The sequence below is a fragment of the Fusarium solani genome (assembly GCF_023522795.1).
Source record: "Fusarium solani strain SB1 chromosome Unknown bctg00000000, whole genome shotgun sequence".
Taxonomy (NCBI): Eukaryota; Fungi; Ascomycota; class Sordariomycetes; order Hypocreales; family Nectriaceae; genus Fusarium; species Fusarium solani.
The window spans coordinates 5,463,110-5,480,346 of record NW_027072157.1 but is presented as its reverse complement, the minus strand read 5'-3'; the positions used below and the strand labels follow the sequence as shown (position 1 = coordinate 5,480,346).

Genomic DNA, 17,237 nt, shown 5'->3' with positions numbered 1-17,237 from the left:
CTCATGCCTCATGCCTCAACTTCAACCTTGACCATTACGATTCCACTTTGATATTACCACCTCACTCCACGTAGAGGACCAAAGAAAAAGAAAAGAAAAAACTCATGCTGCGCTTCACTTGGAAGTGTGTCGCTTGCGAGACCCAGCACGGACGGGGGAGCCTCGGCTCACGTTGCTAGACCCCGGGTTGGACGAGCCTCTGGGCGCCGGCGAGGGGCTGGGAGGTGTTGCACGAGGGGGACAACCAAACATGCTAAACCAGTTATCCTCCGCCTCCGAGTCTGGAGCCTCAGGAGTGCTGGGACGCTCTGGGATGGGCTGTGCAGCTGGCGCGGGAGTCGTGGCCTGTGGAGCCTCTTCGGTGTTGTTTGTTCCATTGAGCTGGCTTATCTGGCTGCCCGGAAGAATTCGAGGCTGCTTAAAGGGAGAGAAATGCACATCTTCGGCTGCTGCGGCTGAGCGGCTGGCGTTGGAGGCCAGTCGGGCTTTGTTGACTCTCGCCATTGCGGCGATCGACTCCTCAGCTGTGCCCGGCTGGCACTCAAAGCGAGCTGCCGAGTGAGGGTAGATTTGAGTAGTGTAGCCATGAGTAGAGGGACCTTGAGCAGTGTGATCGTGAGCAGAACGACCCTGGGTAGAGTTGGCCTGAGTAGAATAGCCCTGAGAAGAATGACCATGAGTAGCATGGCCCTCGGTAGAATAACTCTGAGGATGGTGACCTTGAGTAGACTGGTCCTGAGTACGGTAACCTTGGGCAGAGTGGCCCTGAGTAGTGTACCCCTGAGGAGAGTCAGCTTGGTCGGAACGACCGGTAGTAGACTGGTCGCGAGGAGAGCAACCACGGGCGTCTCTAGCAGCACTGTGAAGCTGCTCCTGGGCAGGCGAGAGATCAACCAAACCATAAGCTCGCACAAACTCTTTGTGAGGAGTGTAACCCACAGGAGGAGGGCTTACGATGACGGGAGAACTGAGGGTGGTGACGACTCGAGGTCTCAGCTGAACTGGCCCGGCTGGGTGAGCGGGTCGCAACATGGCGAGGCTCGTGTTGGGCGACTCGACGCTCTGGTCTCGATCCCACTGAGGACTATCATCAGTATACCAAGAGCCTCCGGGTGTCGCATTGGTAGCAGAAGGGGTATAGTTTGACCCAAGGGGAGGCGTGGACATTCGAGGACGCTTCTGAGCAGGTCCCCATGAGGTAGCGGGGGGAGAACTGCCCGGGTCAGATGCAAGAGAGCGTCGACCAGAAGACGACGGAGCGGGTCGCTTGTTTGTAGACTGTTCATGGGCCGAAGAGGAAGAGGGACCCTGCGAGTAGCCAGGAGAGCTCCGGGTCGGATTATGGGGAGTAACGGCTGGCTGAGAAATCACAATCTCGTCATCACTCTGAGAGGGGAAGAGTTGACGTAGGAGATGTCAGAAGTAGGCTCAGACTGTCCTGGATTGCCACAATTGCCTTGGGAGCCCGGGGACCGGTTGTCTTGGTGAGAGCCAGGAGAATGGTTGTCCTGACGAGAGCCTGTAGGCTGGTTGTCGTGATGAGAATCCGAGGACTGGTTACTGTGACGAGAACCCGAAGAGTCTCCGCTGGGGCCAGAACTTGAAGAGGGCTCGTACGACTGGTCAGAGGAGTTCTGAGCAGAATTATGAGGGGTCTCCGGATACTCAACCGGAACTAGGTCGACATCATCTTCAGAACCTGGCGACTGATCGTTGTGAGGTAACTCCGCATGTTCAAACTGAACCAAATCGGCATGATTCGCTTGAAGACCGACTGACTGATCGTTGTGGTGAGGGGCCTTCGCATCCTCGGACTCAGCTGAATCGACACGAGTCTCCGCATGTTCAAGCTGAACGGATTCGACATGACCCGCTTCAACACCGGGCAACTGAACACCGTGTTGGGAAGACTCAACATGCTCAGGCTGAGCTGGCTCGACATGCTCTAGTTGAGCGCCCAGGGACTGATCGTTGTGGTGAGCGGGCTCCACGCCGTCCATCAAGTCAACACTCTGGAGGTGAGCGGTAGCCTGCTCGGCGGGCTCCTCGGGAGGACCATAGACTTGTCGAGAACTAGGAGGCGCGACGGGGCGCGGAAGACTACCGCGGAAGGTTTCGGGCGTCATGTTGTAGATCCACTCGGTGAGCAGACGGGCAATATCATCGCTGTTGGTCTCGAGGAACATGAGGTGCCCGTTGCCAAAGATCTGGTGCTCGTCCAACTTGATCCACTGGACGGGAACTCCGGCCTGGACCATGAATGACACGGTCATCCAGTCATACATGACGTGGGAGCTCGCGTGAGCCGTGACGACGGCTTGAGGAACCTTTTTGAGGTTGGAGAGCTCGCGATATCGAGTACGGTTTGACATTTCGTGTTTACCGCTCTCATGATTAAAGATGACTTCGTCTTCGTGAAGATTGCGCTGCAGGTAGCAAATGCCTTTTAAGTCTGGTCTCAGTCGCTCTTCAATGTCAAGGGGTAGCTCTTGATCAGGACACGAGACGCCCCCATGGAAGCTGGCTGGGGGATCAAAGGTGAGGGGAATGTCAGTCAGGCCGTAGATCCGAACTCCCTCAACCCGTCGTACGTTCTGAGTGAAGATGCGGTGGCCGCTTGCTGCCGTGCGGGTCGTTGTGCCGAAAGGAGGGCCCACGGGCTCAATGGCGATGACTCCGGCTACGAGATCGGGCTCAACGTCGGTGGCCAGCCAGGCCATCATGCCTCCGGTGCCCTCGCCCATGAGAAATGCCTTTCCGGTGTGCTTGAGGAGTTCCTGGAGAGCATTTTGGCCCAAACACTGGCGCTCAACCTTTCTCAGGCAGAGCGTAGTCAGTCCAGCACAGTAGTTGGCAAAATAGGGGTCATCATGGCGAAGACCAGACTGTGAATAGTTAATATCATCCTCTCCTTTAGGATAATATCTACTTACCCCTGGCCACTTATTGTGGAACTTTGCCGACGGATACTTGATTCTGGGATTTGTCGCAGTCACCTTTTCGGGGGCTGTGAGCTCACTTTCGATAGTCTGAACCGACATAGAGTGATGCTGGAGCGAATCGCAGTGCGAGCTCGTGAGGAAGTTGGATCTTCCACTAGGAGGCATGTCCACAATGTAGACCGTGAAGCCTTGCCGGAGAAAGAACGAGGCCCATCCAGGTTGGCCATCTGGCTTGGTTGTCTAGACCTGGCCGGTGTGGTAGTCTCCGTGGATGAGGACAATGGGGAAAGGGTGAATAGTCTCTGGTGGGGTGAGGCGCTCGACATACATCTGACCGACTATGTTGGAAGCCGTCGCCAAGGACCCGCCCAACCGCCAGTCAACATTGACATGGAAGGTTGTGCGAACACACGAGGCCTCAGGTCGAATAGGCTCCCTAGCCAGAGGATTGGTGACGACAGGTTGGTCATCGCTAGTCTCTGGATAGAGAACGGGGGGATCCTCGCCCTCGGCGGCATCCTCGACCTTGGCGGTATCGCCAGAGGCGGGCATGACTGGGTCTAGATCGGAGCCCATGAAGGGATCTCCGAGGAGATCTGCAGGTCTGTGTCGGAAGACTAGATCAGACATGATGCTTGGCGCGTTTTTCAAAGGCACTCAAGTGCCTAGATCTGAAGCCAAGGCCTCGGATAAGTCTGCCAGGATATTTTTCTGCTGTTTGAGACGCGTAAGTATGATGATCTGGAGAAGAAGCGGGGTGTGGAGGTGAGGGGTGTCGAGAAGAGGGGAGAGGCAGGCAGCAGTAGGAATATTAGGAGAGTTCACGCGACTTACCGAACAGCTGTAGATAATCGTGATATGAGGAAGAGAGTGACTCTCCTGTGATTGAGAGAGGAGCTTTGCAGTCGAAGAAGTGTATGCCTCAACGCGTCGATCACGCAGAGAGACGAAGTGCGTTGCCGCGTCGCGATGCGAAGAGAGATGAGAAGGTAAAAGGAAAAGAGTAGAGAGGAAAAACAAAAACAAAGGGAATAGTGCGAAGCCCTATATTCTTAAAACCCTAATCCTCGGCTGTTTGTGGCCTGTCGCAGTTCGTCGAGCGTCGAGTGTCGACCACCCGGCAGGGCAGTGTTTGTTGTCGGGGCGAAGAAGGGGGGCGTGTTTGCCTGAGGATGATGGGGGGCGTGATGCTGGTCCCAGCTGCGGATGATTCTAGATGAACACCACGAAGATAATAGACACATCAGATGAATGGATGCTCACTCAGCGAGCTTCTGTGCTTTGCTTGAAAAGATACGGTGGCATGGGAGTTGGCGACCAAGCAGGCGGATGACAGAAGCGTGTTTCACCAGATGTTGCATACGCGCTGAAAGAACTGTCAAGCGCATTATTTTGGGCGTTGGACGCTATCCGTCATCCCATGACCTTGTTGATATGATCTGTCAGGGTGGCTAACAAAAAGCATGCATGGTGATGCCTCCTAGCCAGCCGATAGATCACCTCGGAAGAAGAGAACGCACCCGCCCATCCAAAGTATTTTATTCATTCTGCTACGCAAAATTACATTCATGGAGGCAAAGGGAAACTAGAAAAAATAGTTTTATTTTGATGTGCCGTGATATCCACCACCCCCTTTCCCCATCTCCATGTTCACCAGCATTAGCCCGATGACGACCCCACGACATCTCTCAATGCGTCTTCCTACTCCACGTCACTCATAGAGGCATTCTCACCGTTGGATGCCGCTGAGGCTGGGTTAGAATCCTGTTGAGGTGTCACCCGGTGATGGTTCTCCTCGGGCGGCCTTTCGTCGCCTCCACATCTCATACAGCTTCTCAAACGCTGCATCAACAGCTTTGGTCAGAAGACGATCAAAAACAATTTCTGCGAGAAGGCCGATGGCCATTTTCAGTAGGCCGCCAAGCAAGCAGGAAATGGAGCACATGGGGGAGATTGTGCCTTGGTGGCGTGGCAGAGCGATAACTCGTTGATTCTCTCGGGTAGCGGATTTGCGCGGGGGACTCACAAGAAGTTTATGTGAGTTTCTTCTGATCGATATTATTATATCGAACGGTTCTGAGTGGTGTAAAATGTTGTGTGCTGCCAGTGAAGAAGCTTGGTTGATTTGAATCTTGCTTCCATATCGACAAGCAAGCCTATTTATCCTCCAGGGATTCGAATTTTCACACGAGAAATAATGAACGTCGGAGCCTCAAACCTGAACACGCGTCTAGTTCGTCTCTGTATTCGTTGTGCCAAGTATGGGACCAATATGTTCCTCTGTCTATACCAAGATTCATGGGCGCACAGCTTGCATTCATTGCCTGTACAATAACAGCATTATATCTTGGCTTTGTTGCCTTTAAAATGCCTCACGAGGCATACTCCAGTGCCTTTGTGGCTTCCTACAATGATACTTGGTCAACTCATTTGGGGCTTGCCCCTGACAGGGCATACATGTCCTCTCCGACCATCCACGGAACAATCCTGCCCATACAGCAACCTGGAACTCGATCGTAGACTCCAAACTCATCACTCGTGCATAAAAACCATCGTCTCAAGGCGACGCAGGCTCTGGGGCGTCGTCCTTCATGTCTGGCACCCACCCCTTGGGTCTCTCACTGCCTCGCACCACGAGCCCATACCCCAGCTTCTCAACCTTCTTGACGCTCTGTCGCATGGCGCCCATCTTTCCTCGCCAGTCCTTGGTCGGAACGTCTGGTAGAATCTCGAAAGCGCAGCCGAGCTCTTGGATGTCACCCATAATGTTGCGGTCATCCACGCCAGCCAGCTCACCAGTCTGCGCCGTGGTCACAGTGGCAAAACGCATCAACTCGCCAAAGAGATCAAAAACACCATACATGTAGTCATTTGGCGTCAGCGAAATGTCAGCTGGCATGGCCTTTTGCGTCTCCTCGGGCGTGATGAGCTTCTGGTGGCGGAGGTAGTGCGCGAACGAGAGGGCCTCGACAAACTCTTCCAGGCAGCGCAGTGGCGACGTGTAGCGGTAGCGGTTGACGTTCTGAAGATCAGGGGCGATGCCTTCCAGGAGCTTGGCGATCTCGGCGAGGCGGGTGTCCATGTCTTGCTGGATGTTGGGGGAAATCCTTGTTGAGCTGCTTGACTCTATTGAGATGTGAGCTGTCATGCTTGAGATTGGTTGGAGGCTGTCTGACCTCTGCAGGGCAAAGATACTAGGTTCGTTAGTATTTGATTTTAATTATTTCAAGTAAATGGGAAAGAAAACCCACATCTTCTTGCTCTGGGCTGTCACATCTCGCGAAGCCTTCACAATCCTCTCCCGTCGATCATGGTGTTGATCAAGCTCATCGCGAAAGCCCTCAAACATGTCATGAAACCTTCCTCTCGGCTGCTGCTGCTTGTATCCCCCGGGACCCTTGGCACGAGCGTTGCCGTCGCGATCTCTCTTAACGCCGCTCGACATCTTTTTTCTCGTGATGGTGGTGATGGCGATGATGATGCTGGAGGTTGGTTTGACTTCAGTGCGGGCCTCTGATTTGCTGGTGTGGGTTTGGGGTTTGGCAGGGATAGCTTACCTACCGCTGATGAAATTGTTAGCTCCCGCTTCCGCGTCTCGATTTGGATCCTCATTCACCACGTCCAAAGCCACCATCAACAATAGGACCACAATCCCCGACCCGGACATACGTCTCCAGCTTCAAATCCCTTCAAATCTGTACAATAAGAGTCTCTGCTTCCTCGAAATGATCCTAGCATAGCGCAATTACACGTCCTGACCTTCCAATCGCTCCAACACCTCATCGCCAACTGGCCTCATCTCACACCTTCAAAAATGCCCTCCATAACGCCCCTCCTCCGCACAACCCCCCTCTTCTTCATATCCCTCCTCCTCCGCCTCATCCTCCTCTTCTATGGCCTCTACCAGGACGCCCACTCGGCCCTCAAGTACACAGACATCGACTACCTAGTCTTCACAGACGCCTCACGCTTTCTTGCCTCAGGCTCAAGTCCCTATGACCGCGACACCTACCGCTACACGCCCCTACTAGCCTGGCTTCTCCTCCCGACTGTCCGCTTCTCTGCTTTTGGCAAGCTGGTCTTTGCTGCGGCGGATCTACTGGCAGGATGGCTCATGCTGCGCGTTCTTAGGCGGAGGGGCATGGATGAGGCCACGGCCGGAGGGTTTGCCGCGTTGTGGCTCTGGAACCCCATGGTGGCCACTATTAGTACGAGAGGGAGCTCGGAAGGCTTGCTGGGAGTTCTAACCATGGGTCTTCTATGGGCTGTTGAGCGGAGGAGGGTCAGCCTTGCTGCTGTCATTCTTGGGCTCGCCGTCCACTTCAAGATTTATCCCTTCATCTACGCACCCGCTATCATCTGGTGGATGGACGACAAACGCCTGGGAAAGCCCACAAAGGCTACCCCTCAACCATCATCTCTGGTTGATACGCTCACCAAGTTCTGCTCGCCAGAACGTGTCAAGCTTGCCCTCATCAGTTTTGCCACCTTCATGGGCTTTAACCTCCTCATGTATTCCATGTAAGTCCCCAACTTACAATGTCCTCCTTCAAGCCAACTCATTCTTTCTAGTTACGGCACACCATTCCTTGTTCATACATACTTCCACCATGTCTCCCGGATTGATCACCGTCACAACTTTTCCCCCTACAACGTTCTCCTATACCTCACTTCAGCAACACCCGCCGATGCCACGCCCTCTATCCGCATCGAGTCTCTCGCCTTCCTCCCTCAGCTTCTCCTCTCTTGTGTCCTCATCCCTCTTGCCCTTGCTAAGCGTGATCTGGCAACGTCAATGATGGCCCAGACGTTTGCTTTTGTCACCTTTAACAAGGTCTGCACATCTCAGGTAGGCAATTCCAGCACTCAACCCCTCAGCCCACGCCGTATACTAACAATTGATGTATATAGTACTTCCTCTGGTACATGGTCTTCCTACCACTCTACCTCCCCAACTCTTCCTTCCTACGAAACCCCAAGCTCGGCATCTCGGCTCTCCTCCTCTGGGTCGTGTCTCAGGCTGCATGGCTGCAGAACGGCTATCAGCTCGAATTCCTGGGTGTCAGCACCTTCTTCCCGGGCCTGTGGTTGTCCTCTCTTGGGTTCTTCCTTGTCAACTGCTGGATCTTGGGTATCATCATCAGCGACGGGGCCGATGTACCCCAGTCAGCTGCTTCTTCTGTCAAGGCTCATCTTGAATAGGAGCATGTTACATGCACGTTGAAAGCACTCTCATGCAAGACTTGGCAGATTCAAAATCCATACAAGGTACATTTTTAAACAATCTCATTCATCGATTATAGTGCCAAATCGCAAAATCGTAGAGGGTATACAGGCGAGTGCCCATGGGCCGGTTGCCTTGCGTCACTCTCTGCCCGTCTTCATAGTCCAGTTCTTCAGCAAATTCCACCCAGGCAAGTTGTTCTCAGATTCCAAACCGACAAATCGAATTCCAGATGATTATCCTTGCGCCCCCAAACTCCCTGCAGTCCAGTCCGGTCCAGTCCAGTTCCGTCCTACCCCTGGGTATGTAGTTCACATTACGAGCTTCATTCCACCTGATTCCAAGAAACGCCTTCTGCAAAACGAAAAAGAAATAAAAAAGCATGTCGAAAATGCTGGACAAAAATTCGAGTAAATCGTGTTCGGTCTTCGTAATCGCTCCTATAGTTGCACATGCGTGCTTGTAGCGAGGCCCATGGCCTGGGAGGTTATTGGATGGTGATTCCCGTTGCGAGGGATCGGTAGTTGGACAGCTTCAACGACGTGATCTTGGTCTTTGGTGGCTCGGGTGTTATCACCATTCTGCCATCCTTGTTGTAGACGATGTTGCCGAATGATTCGCTCAGCTCAGCGAAGACGACCTCCGGACGAACGCGTCCCATTTCAGCCAAGATCCTATCGCTCCAGACGCCGGAACAGACTCCGTTGCGCATCAGAAAGAAGGGGTTGAGAGGAGGTAGGACAGAGTCTATATCCAGGTTAGCCAAACTCATCCCACAGCAACAGAGACAACTTACCCAAATCAACAAATCGAATCCTCAAGAACACAACTTGCTTAAACTTTTCAAGAGATCGAATCGCTGACACCACCAACTTATCGAAGGCATCAATGAAACCCATGTCCTGAATTCCAGACCCCGACTCATGAAAGCTAGTCATGTGTCGGCAGCAGTTCTTGACCGTTAGGTCGATCGACTTCAGTCTCGACGTCCGAGGATCCGTCGATCGCATCGCCATCTCGAAGAAGTGGTGGCACACACGGCCGGTGTATGCAAAGTGCTCCAACGAGGGCAGCGCCTCAGCCATTCTAAGGCAGATATGCGTCTTTTGCACCACCTTGGAGTAAAAGACTGGCATGACTCCCTCGCGACGGTAGTCACTCTCGAGGCAGAGGTTGAGGTTGGTGATGTGGCGAGGTAGGTAAGGGAGGAACTCGGACATGGTGATGTAGCTCTTGGACTTTGGTTTACTATACGAGCCCTGCCACTCGACCAGACTTGGCAGCGCATTTAGCACAGTCGCAAAATCTCGGTCATCACGCATGAGGTTCCATTGGCCCCTGGTCACCAGAGTCTGCACTGATTCAAGAACAGTAAGATCCTTGTGGATAGCCGGGTCAATCCTCTGCTCTGGGAAGTGGAGGACTCTAGGAGCCTTGCGACGCTCGCCTCCCTCTAGCGTCAAGACTCTGGCCTGAGGCAATGTCTGAGCAACAAACTGGAATACCTGTTCCAGGGTGCAATTGTTACCAGGCAGTGTGTAAGTTGCGTTCGTCAGGCCTTCCATCGTCACGGTGGGCAGCGTCAGAGTGTTGGACAACGCAACCGGGCCGTAGGTGGGCTGAAAGACGGGGAACCAAATCTCGATGTGCTTGACATATGCTTGAAGGTGGTCGTTCAAGGCAAGGTGGAGCATGGCATCCTCGAGGCAATCAACCGTCGCCTTTAGCTTGACGTGACGATAGAGTCGCTGCTGAACGAGGATCCGCCAGATGTCGCTAACGAGTGCCAGCTCAGTCAGCTCCCTTCTCCGCGAATGCCTCAGCGCAGTTCCCCAGCTCTTTGTAATGCTAGATACGGCCATCGAACTCCGTGAGGTTGCCGAGACCCGATAGCCGAACAGGTGATCCAGAATCGCCTCATGGACCTCGATGGGTAGTTGGTTGAAGTCGGTAATGGGGCGAGGGAGGAATATGGGCTCGTCGTCGAGGGCGGCAGGAGAGCCAGTGGCAGGCTGGTCGTCGTCGCCATATCTCGAACCAATGAAGCAGCAAGGCTTGGAGTGTCGACGGTCGGGATGAGGAAATGGAGTGCTACTCGGTCTCGTCGGAGGGACAAAGTCGGAACCCTTGGCTTGGTCATGAGCCGGGCTGGAGGAGCCAGGCGAAACAGGGTTGGAGGCAGTGTTGAGAAGGCCCGTCATCATGGACGAGGCCATGATCGAGGCAAACTCGGCGTCCGAGTCTGGTTCGTCATGGGGATCGTCGATGGGGTCATTCCGCCTTGTTGAATAGCCATCTCGGATCGGTAGGAGGGCGGAGGGAGTAATGCAGGCTGGACAGGGCGAATGAGGGTCGCTATGGCCGTCATCGGCGGTATCCATGGGGTCGCCGATGGAGTCTCCCATATCGCTATCGGGTCGCGGATCAAGGTTCTCGATAAGATGGCTACAAGACCGGCTGGAGCATCGCAGAGAGGATCGACGTGAACCGCAGCGGCAGGATATGGCGAGTGCAGCAAGAAAAGAGGAGTTGACGAGTCAAAGTAAATGAGGAGAGAGAAAGCCGATGCCCAAGGCTCAAGGGTTGAAAATGAAGTCGGTTCACAGGACACAGACGAGAGACACTGAGGGGAGGGAGGAGAACAGGTGACTTTGGGGAATTGCCAGGGAGGGGAAATCGCAATAAAAAAAAACAGGACCCGAGCCCAGGGGCGAGATTTGGGAAACGAAGTCGCAAATGAAGGCCGAACGAGAGGTCGATTCTTGGACACTAATGGTAAGCGGGAGTAGAGAAAAAAAAAAACAAGAGGGAGGGAATGAGAGTCAGAATGAGTGAGAGAAAGGAGCGCGGAGGCAAGGACGGAAAGACACTGACTGAGGTCGAGTAGTGTGTATGTACTGCGTACCTTAGTGGGAGGCGTTAATTAGCAGCAGATGCCCCCTCTTTGATTCATCCAGTTCTTGGTCAACAGCCGACGGGTTTCTCCTAGACGCCCACGCCCAGACAAGCCGGAAGGGAAGGGGAGGATGGGGGAGGGGTTTCCCACCGGGTCACAGTCGGCGGCTTGCTTGCACTGCCCGGTAGTATGATGCACTCGGGATGTGATATGCGTGGCAGAGCGAGTGAGCCTTGCTGATGGCTGGGCTGCTGCTGCTGCTGCAGGCGTGAGTGCTGCGCTGTGCTGTGCGTGCTTCGCTGCGCTGTGCGTCCTTGACTGGGACCAGGACCTTGACCTTGACGGGGAAGCCGGCAGAGACCCATAGAGGGTCGACAAAGTGTAATAAGAGTACTCGGAGCGCGGCAGATGGATCACGGATGCGAATGCTGTTCCTGCTTGTCCCTGGCTGCGCCGAATCTGGTCGAGTATTATGCAGTTGACGACCTGGAAGATGCGAGCGAAGCCACTTTACGCGCCTTGCCACGACGAGAGAGAAGAAGCGTCAAGGACCCGGTGATGCTGAAGCTGGTATTGGACGAGCAGCATGGACAAGGACATGGACATGGGGGTAAGGCAGCGTTGTTGATAGCGGAGCGGAGCCTGGCCTGGCCTTGGAGTCGAGTTGGTTTGGACTGGTTTGTTATCAAAATAGAGAGGGTCGCGTGCTTGGCGGGGCGATTACCTACCCACGGAGGAAGTCCACGGGGGAAGGAAGGCATGTGGGAGAGGCTGCCGCAGACTGGGCTGGAATTGTGGATGTTACCGGCAACGCCTGCGGGACCGTGGCAACACTAACAACACCTTCTTGGAGACCGACACGATGCAACAAGCCGAGGCGAAATTGCTCTGAAAACTCTCTTCTCCTTCTTGGGGCGGATGATGAGATGAGCTGCTTGACTGATGACACAATCCCTCGGTCGCTTCCGCCCCTTCCACCTCCCACCAGCCCTGTGTCTAATCTACCTACAGAAAACGCCAACGCAGGCCGATCAACAACAACGTGGACGCCTCACTTTGGTCAGCCCTAAATGCCGCTACAGATGCACTACTGAATCAGCAACTTCCATGTCACATCATCCGTGGCCCTTTTTATGGACTCTGTCTTTTTCTCTCAAGCCGAAACCTCCAGCCGCTGGACTCTTTGCGGCCTTCAGATAAACACCCAGGCCTGTATCAGGTGAACCATGAAAAAGGACCCCCTCTCATGACCCCTGCAAGACCCTGATCCTCCTTAGCGCCGGCGCCATGCTCGATCTGATGGTCTGTTCTCCTCGTCCATGATGCTGCTATTGACAGGCTATCGCATAGGTTACCGGTGGTCATTCCAATGCCGTCTGTCGCAGAGAGCAACGAAATGAGGCTGATGGCCGTTTTCTCGGAAGAGAGACACAATAACGGCCATCAGAGACATACATTTTGAATGCTGAAACAGTCCGCATTCGTGCCCGGCCGAGTCACCACTTACTGCTTGGTCAACAAGGTCCCCCATCCCATCACCAGGACTACCCAGGAGCCGCTGAGTCAAGAATATCTGAATCAACTCATACCAGCCCTATTGTTGATTGGATGTACAGCAAATATCACAATGCAGTGCATTTTCCCATTTTGGTCATTGCCAGAGCACTAGTTACGGCAATCCCAATGTCAAAGCCAGATCTTGATGGTTTTCACATGGATCACACATCGCTCACATCTCACATTTTCATCCTCCGCTGTGTTCACATTGTTGCGAGTCTAGCCCACTGCAATATTTGCAGACCACAGGCATCCGTTGTCAACTATGACTTTCACGCACTTCATCATGTATGGGACCCAAAAATACGAGGAAGTTTCCTTCAGGGGCCAGGCAAGCGCTGATCGATCAACTCCTCCATTTTCCATACGAGGTGAAGGAGTTGCCGGCCACCCGGGCCAAGGAAAAAAACAAGACACCAGTACAAGTTTCTTAGCTTATTACCCTCTAAGATGATTAATAGAGCATACTAAGGATAGATAAAAGGACTCTAAAATATAACTTTTGTTTTAATATATCTTTATTATATTTTATAGAAATCTATTTACCATAGTTAAGAGGACTTTGATGATCCTTTGAAGAGCTCTGGTGTCTCATTTATTTCTTGACTGGCGTGCCGGCATGCCAAGGTTGCATCGAACTTCCCACACTGCATGGAGGACTTCAGGCTGACTGTTACACTAGACGCAGATCAAGAGGGTCTCAAGTGTGCCCACAAGTCGAAAAGTGTTGCGAAATCCCATCTCCTTAAGACCCGCCGTGATCGCAAGAGCAAGGACAAGACTACCGATCCCAGTCTTCCCAGAAACAAGAATCGTCACGATACCATGAATTTGATAGAGCTTCCCTTAGCGCCCTAGTCATGAACTCTTCGCAATGGAAGCAAGTACGGATACACGCCGACAGATCATGTCGAAACCGGAAGTGCCACACCATCTTTCCGAAGTCTGCGAGTGCACCGGCTAGTTCAAAGATTAGACATCCGGCACAGAGGACGAGTTGAAGATCAAAGGGCTTCGCTTATGCAACGAACAATGCCAATAAGGCCACAATTGCCATGAGCGGGACGGATGGGCTACCCCAAACTCCACGAGTGAGACGCCAACGAGAGGCCTGTTAGTCTCCGGTAATCAGACTTGGCAGATACCAACGCCATGGAGAATGCCGAATTACCTACATTTCGAGCCCCCAACCTCAAGAGATGACCAGCCAGTTACCGATGGCATCCTGGCGAAGCAGGCCTTGCTGGGTTGTTCCGAGCAAGATAGTAGGTAATCAACAAGCGAAGACGACTCCCACTCGAATGCAGAGCTAGCCACTACAGTTCATTAGAAATACCAAGCTTGACCCTTCTTTATCCCCGTACGAATGCCCCAAAAGCCGAGTTAGCCAGTCCCATCATACGACAGCAACCCATAAAGGGTTTGCCAGGAGGCGCCAGGCCCCTATCCTGCGCCAAAGATTCTCAGCCCACATCGAAACACTATAGCCCCCTTCTGCCTTCCAGCCAGGGTACATCAGCTCATGCTACAGCGTTTTCATCCATTTGTAACGGCTTTCTGCGAGCGATTTATTACAGGAATGCTAACAACGGTTACAGACCATCCTCTCCAGGGACCATATCCTTTAAGGAACAGAACACACGATGGACATGGTTCAAGTTGCCAAGAAAACACCATGGCTTGTCAAGTTCTTCACGGTAAACTACGTTACCCCTCATCCCTAGGAGCTCCATCCTAGTTTCCGACATAGACAGCGATCAAAAGGCCTCCCGAATAAGGAACCGTCGACATCTTGAATCCATTGGCGGGGTCCTCAAGGTAAGCCACCAGCTCCGTGTATCCCGTCTTGGCAGCCACGTTATTATCGGCAACAACTGTAGCACCTGGTCTCATACGCGGGTGAACCAGCTTGAGGGTGGGTAGGGCCAGAGGAGTCCAGACTACAGGACGTTTAACATGCTACTCAAGGTGATATTTTAGTAGAAGAACTTACTGTCAAGCAATAGAAAGTCGATCTGTTCCGGTAGATCTGTCTTAAGCGTCTCTCGCAAATCACCCTCTCTCAGTTCGATGAACTTCTCGATGTCATCACCAGCAGCGCCCCAGTGCTCTCGAGCCCGAGCCGCCTTTGTCGCCTCGTTCTCAGTAGCAATCACCTTTCCAGGCTGCGAGCCAGAATTCTGAGACACTGCGAGGGCTAGGTATATAGTGCTCACACCAAACGACGTTCCCGCCTCGACGACGAAGCGAGCCTGCATAGACCGCAGGAGAAGGTAGACGAATGCGCACTTGTCAGGGTCCAGGGCGACAAACTTGTCAAGAGCCGTCGAGGCGGGACCATCTGTGCTTACATATGGCGGCTCATCAAGTGCTTGCTTGTGAAGGTCTCGGAGAAGGTCCAAAGTGCGGGGAGAGGCGACTATGGAGTCCAAGGTTGTTTCGATTACGGAATAGTCAGACATTCTGGCGTCGTAGCTGTAGGTAGGTTGATGAGAACTGATTGGAACTTGTAGACAATAAACACAGTTGACGTTCCAAACGGTGCCCTTTATGCTCAAGCTATTAAACCCCGCGAGTTGGTGCAAGTTGCATGTTGGAGGCGCCGATGCCGATGCCGATGCCGATGCATGGGACATGACTCAAAGTGGAACCTCCCGGGAGAAGGAAGGAGATTCCCCGCGTCTTGTCATGATCCTGGAGATCCGTGTAGGACTGTTGTAGCATTGCATGCACTGCTGGTCTTAGCACGCAAGGATGCATATTCTGGGCGGGTCGACTCGCGTTGAACGGCTGAAGAGCATAGTTCCATGAAACATCAGGCAAACCAAGAAACTCTGGCTTGGCAACCGGGCAGATGTCGAGTCTCTCTTGGAGGCACCGTCACACGGATCCTGCTGTTTCCGCAACGTCTCGATCGTGGCTTTTGTGACGAATATGGTACCAATACCCAGTCCACCAACACACTCTAGTCGACTGAGAAGGCCAGTGTTAATATCATCAACAAATGTCAACACTGCGGCGTGAGAGAATAGAGAAGATACCCAATGACCTGCATGTTAGTAAAACATCTAGCGAAGTGACTATGGAGCTTCACAGAATTGCCAAGGATATTCCTTGATCCAGCATAACCTCCAGCCAGGACACTTCAATCCCCAAATCTCTTAATTTCCAGACTTCTCTCACAAGCTCCAACCCACGATTGTACGTCTGAATACGAGTCCATTTCGCCAGCCTCTGGAACAACGTTTCCACCAGGGCTCTCTCCTCTACAAACGTCGCAGGCAGCTCAGGACCGGTGATGACAAGCAACGGTCCCACCCAGTTGAGCAAAGGATCCTCGTCGGGAACATATCTCAGCGTTTTCATAACTTCAAGCACCATCTCTATCAAAGATGAACCTTCAGAGGTCCCTTGGCCTTGTGTGGCGTTGGCCTGGTAAAGCATGATGAGGCCAATACTGCGATATCCTTCAGCCAGCTGTAGGAGCCGTTCCTGCTTAGGCGCGGCCTCGGGGGGTTCCCAGTCGCGCAGACGTTTTTCCAGGTCTCGGTAGGTCGACATGAACGTGGATCCTGAGTCAAGAACCCGGCGGAAATACTGGCCTGCCTCTGAAATGAGGGGACAGAGAGTGCTCGAGACACCAGTAACTGGGTGGATGAGAGAATCGAATGGCTGACTTTGAACTGCCCTGAGAACTGAAGCGGTAGACGGACATGGACTCCCGGTGGGCACCAGGAAGGATGAGAAAGCTTCGCAGTATAGGTACAAGCCGAAGAGATAAAATGTGAAAGGGTCTGTCGGCGACGCATTGGCCAGAGACTCGACAGTATTGCTGATGCCGCTGAGGAAGATGATGCCAGAGTCTTTTCCAGACGGATCCAGCCAAGCTGAAGAAACAAAAAGTATCAGGGAAGATAGGATCGTGGTGCGAAGGAGAGTCTGGTGTTTTGTTTGTGACGATTGCAACCGATCGATCTCCTTCCGCAGGGAGGAGATGGCCAAACCCCTGGTTTGTAGAGCAGACGACAACTTGTCTGGTAAGAAATGCTGTTGATGGGCCTCTGAGACGCTCTCCAGTGTATGTCTTAGAGCTTTGGAGTGTCGCAGCCAGCCAGAAAGAGTATGCGAGAGAGGATTCGCGGGCGGATAGAAGATGGCCATACTGAGACAGGCGCTGTCGTACCAATGCCTAAGGGTGTCGTTTTCAAGAGCGCTAGGAGCCGAGGGGGCACGCTCCTGAGATATCCAAGGCCTCTCAATCTGCCAGACATCGTGGCTAAAGTTGCCGGTGCATGTCTCGTGACGGAGCTGGCAGCGTGTACAGATGGGCCGCTTCTCATCGCACTTGACCTTGCGGCGTTTACACTGCTCGCATCCGCTACGAGACTTAGTCCGATTCTGTTTTGATGGGCGCATGGCCTGCATGATATGGATCCGAAGAGGTGAGTTGAAGTGATGGTGTGGATGAGGAGAGGAGTTGGTTCGGCCGGAGTATCGGGGTGGGGTGGAAGGAAGCCGGTCAGCTAGCGCCGTGACCTCCGATCAAGTACTAGGTACTGTAACTTAGGTTCATAAAGAAGACGATGTCATGGAGGCCTTTTTATTGGCTTTCTATCCT

General features: G+C 53.1%; 6 protein-coding genes across 6 annotated transcripts; 1 reads left to right on the top strand and 5 right to left on the bottom strand.

Annotated features, from left to right (window-relative positions):
• Positions 1-114: 114 nt before the first annotated feature.
• Positions 115-3,572, bottom strand: MRS44_001741 (uncharacterized protein; the record flags this gene model as incomplete). Its single annotated transcript, XM_065623808.1, has 5 exons — positions 115-1,308; positions 1,386-2,885; positions 2,934-2,976; positions 3,020-3,096; positions 3,189-3,572. The coding sequence occupies 5 exons, from the start codon at positions 3,570-3,572 to the stop codon at positions 115-117; spliced, it is 3,198 nt and encodes a 1,065-aa protein (XP_065480226.1).
• A 1,927-nt stretch (positions 3,573-5,499) lies between these two features.
• MRS44_001740 (uncharacterized protein) lies at positions 5,500-6,387 on the bottom strand (the record flags this gene model as incomplete). The annotated part of the gene is made up of 2 exons (XM_065623807.1): positions 5,500-6,136; positions 6,194-6,387. The coding sequence occupies 2 exons, from the start codon at positions 6,385-6,387 to the stop codon at positions 5,500-5,502; spliced, it is 831 nt and encodes a 276-aa protein (XP_065480225.1).
• A 369-nt stretch (positions 6,388-6,756) lies between these two features.
• On the top strand, positions 6,757-8,144 carry MRS44_001739 (uncharacterized protein; the record flags this gene model as incomplete). Its single annotated transcript, XM_046274822.2, has 3 exons — positions 6,757-7,463; positions 7,515-7,791; positions 7,854-8,144. 3 exons carry the CDS (start codon positions 6,757-6,759, stop codon positions 8,142-8,144), a joined length of 1,275 nt encoding a protein of 424 aa, XP_046137984.2.
• A 509-nt stretch (positions 8,145-8,653) lies between these two features.
• MRS44_001738 (uncharacterized protein) lies at positions 8,654-11,427 on the bottom strand (the record flags this gene model as incomplete). Its single annotated transcript, XM_046278179.2, has 3 exons — positions 8,654-8,913; positions 8,963-10,623; positions 11,213-11,427. The coding sequence occupies 3 exons, from the start codon at positions 11,425-11,427 to the stop codon at positions 8,654-8,656; spliced, it is 2,136 nt and encodes a 711-aa protein (XP_046137985.2).
• A 2,926-nt stretch (positions 11,428-14,353) lies between these two features.
• MRS44_001737 (uncharacterized protein) lies at positions 14,354-15,081 on the bottom strand (the record flags this gene model as incomplete). Its single annotated transcript, XM_046284904.2, has 2 exons — positions 14,354-14,559; positions 14,613-15,081. 2 exons carry the CDS (start codon positions 15,079-15,081, stop codon positions 14,354-14,356), a joined length of 675 nt encoding a protein of 224 aa, XP_046137988.2.
• A 628-nt stretch (positions 15,082-15,709) lies between these two features.
• Positions 15,710-17,044, bottom strand: MRS44_001736 (uncharacterized protein; the record flags this gene model as incomplete). The annotated part of the gene is made up of 1 exon (XM_046282553.2): positions 15,710-17,044. The coding sequence occupies one exon, from the start codon at positions 17,042-17,044 to the stop codon at positions 15,710-15,712; it is 1,335 nt and encodes a 444-aa protein (XP_046137989.2).
• Between the last annotated feature and the right edge of the window lie 193 nt (positions 17,045-17,237).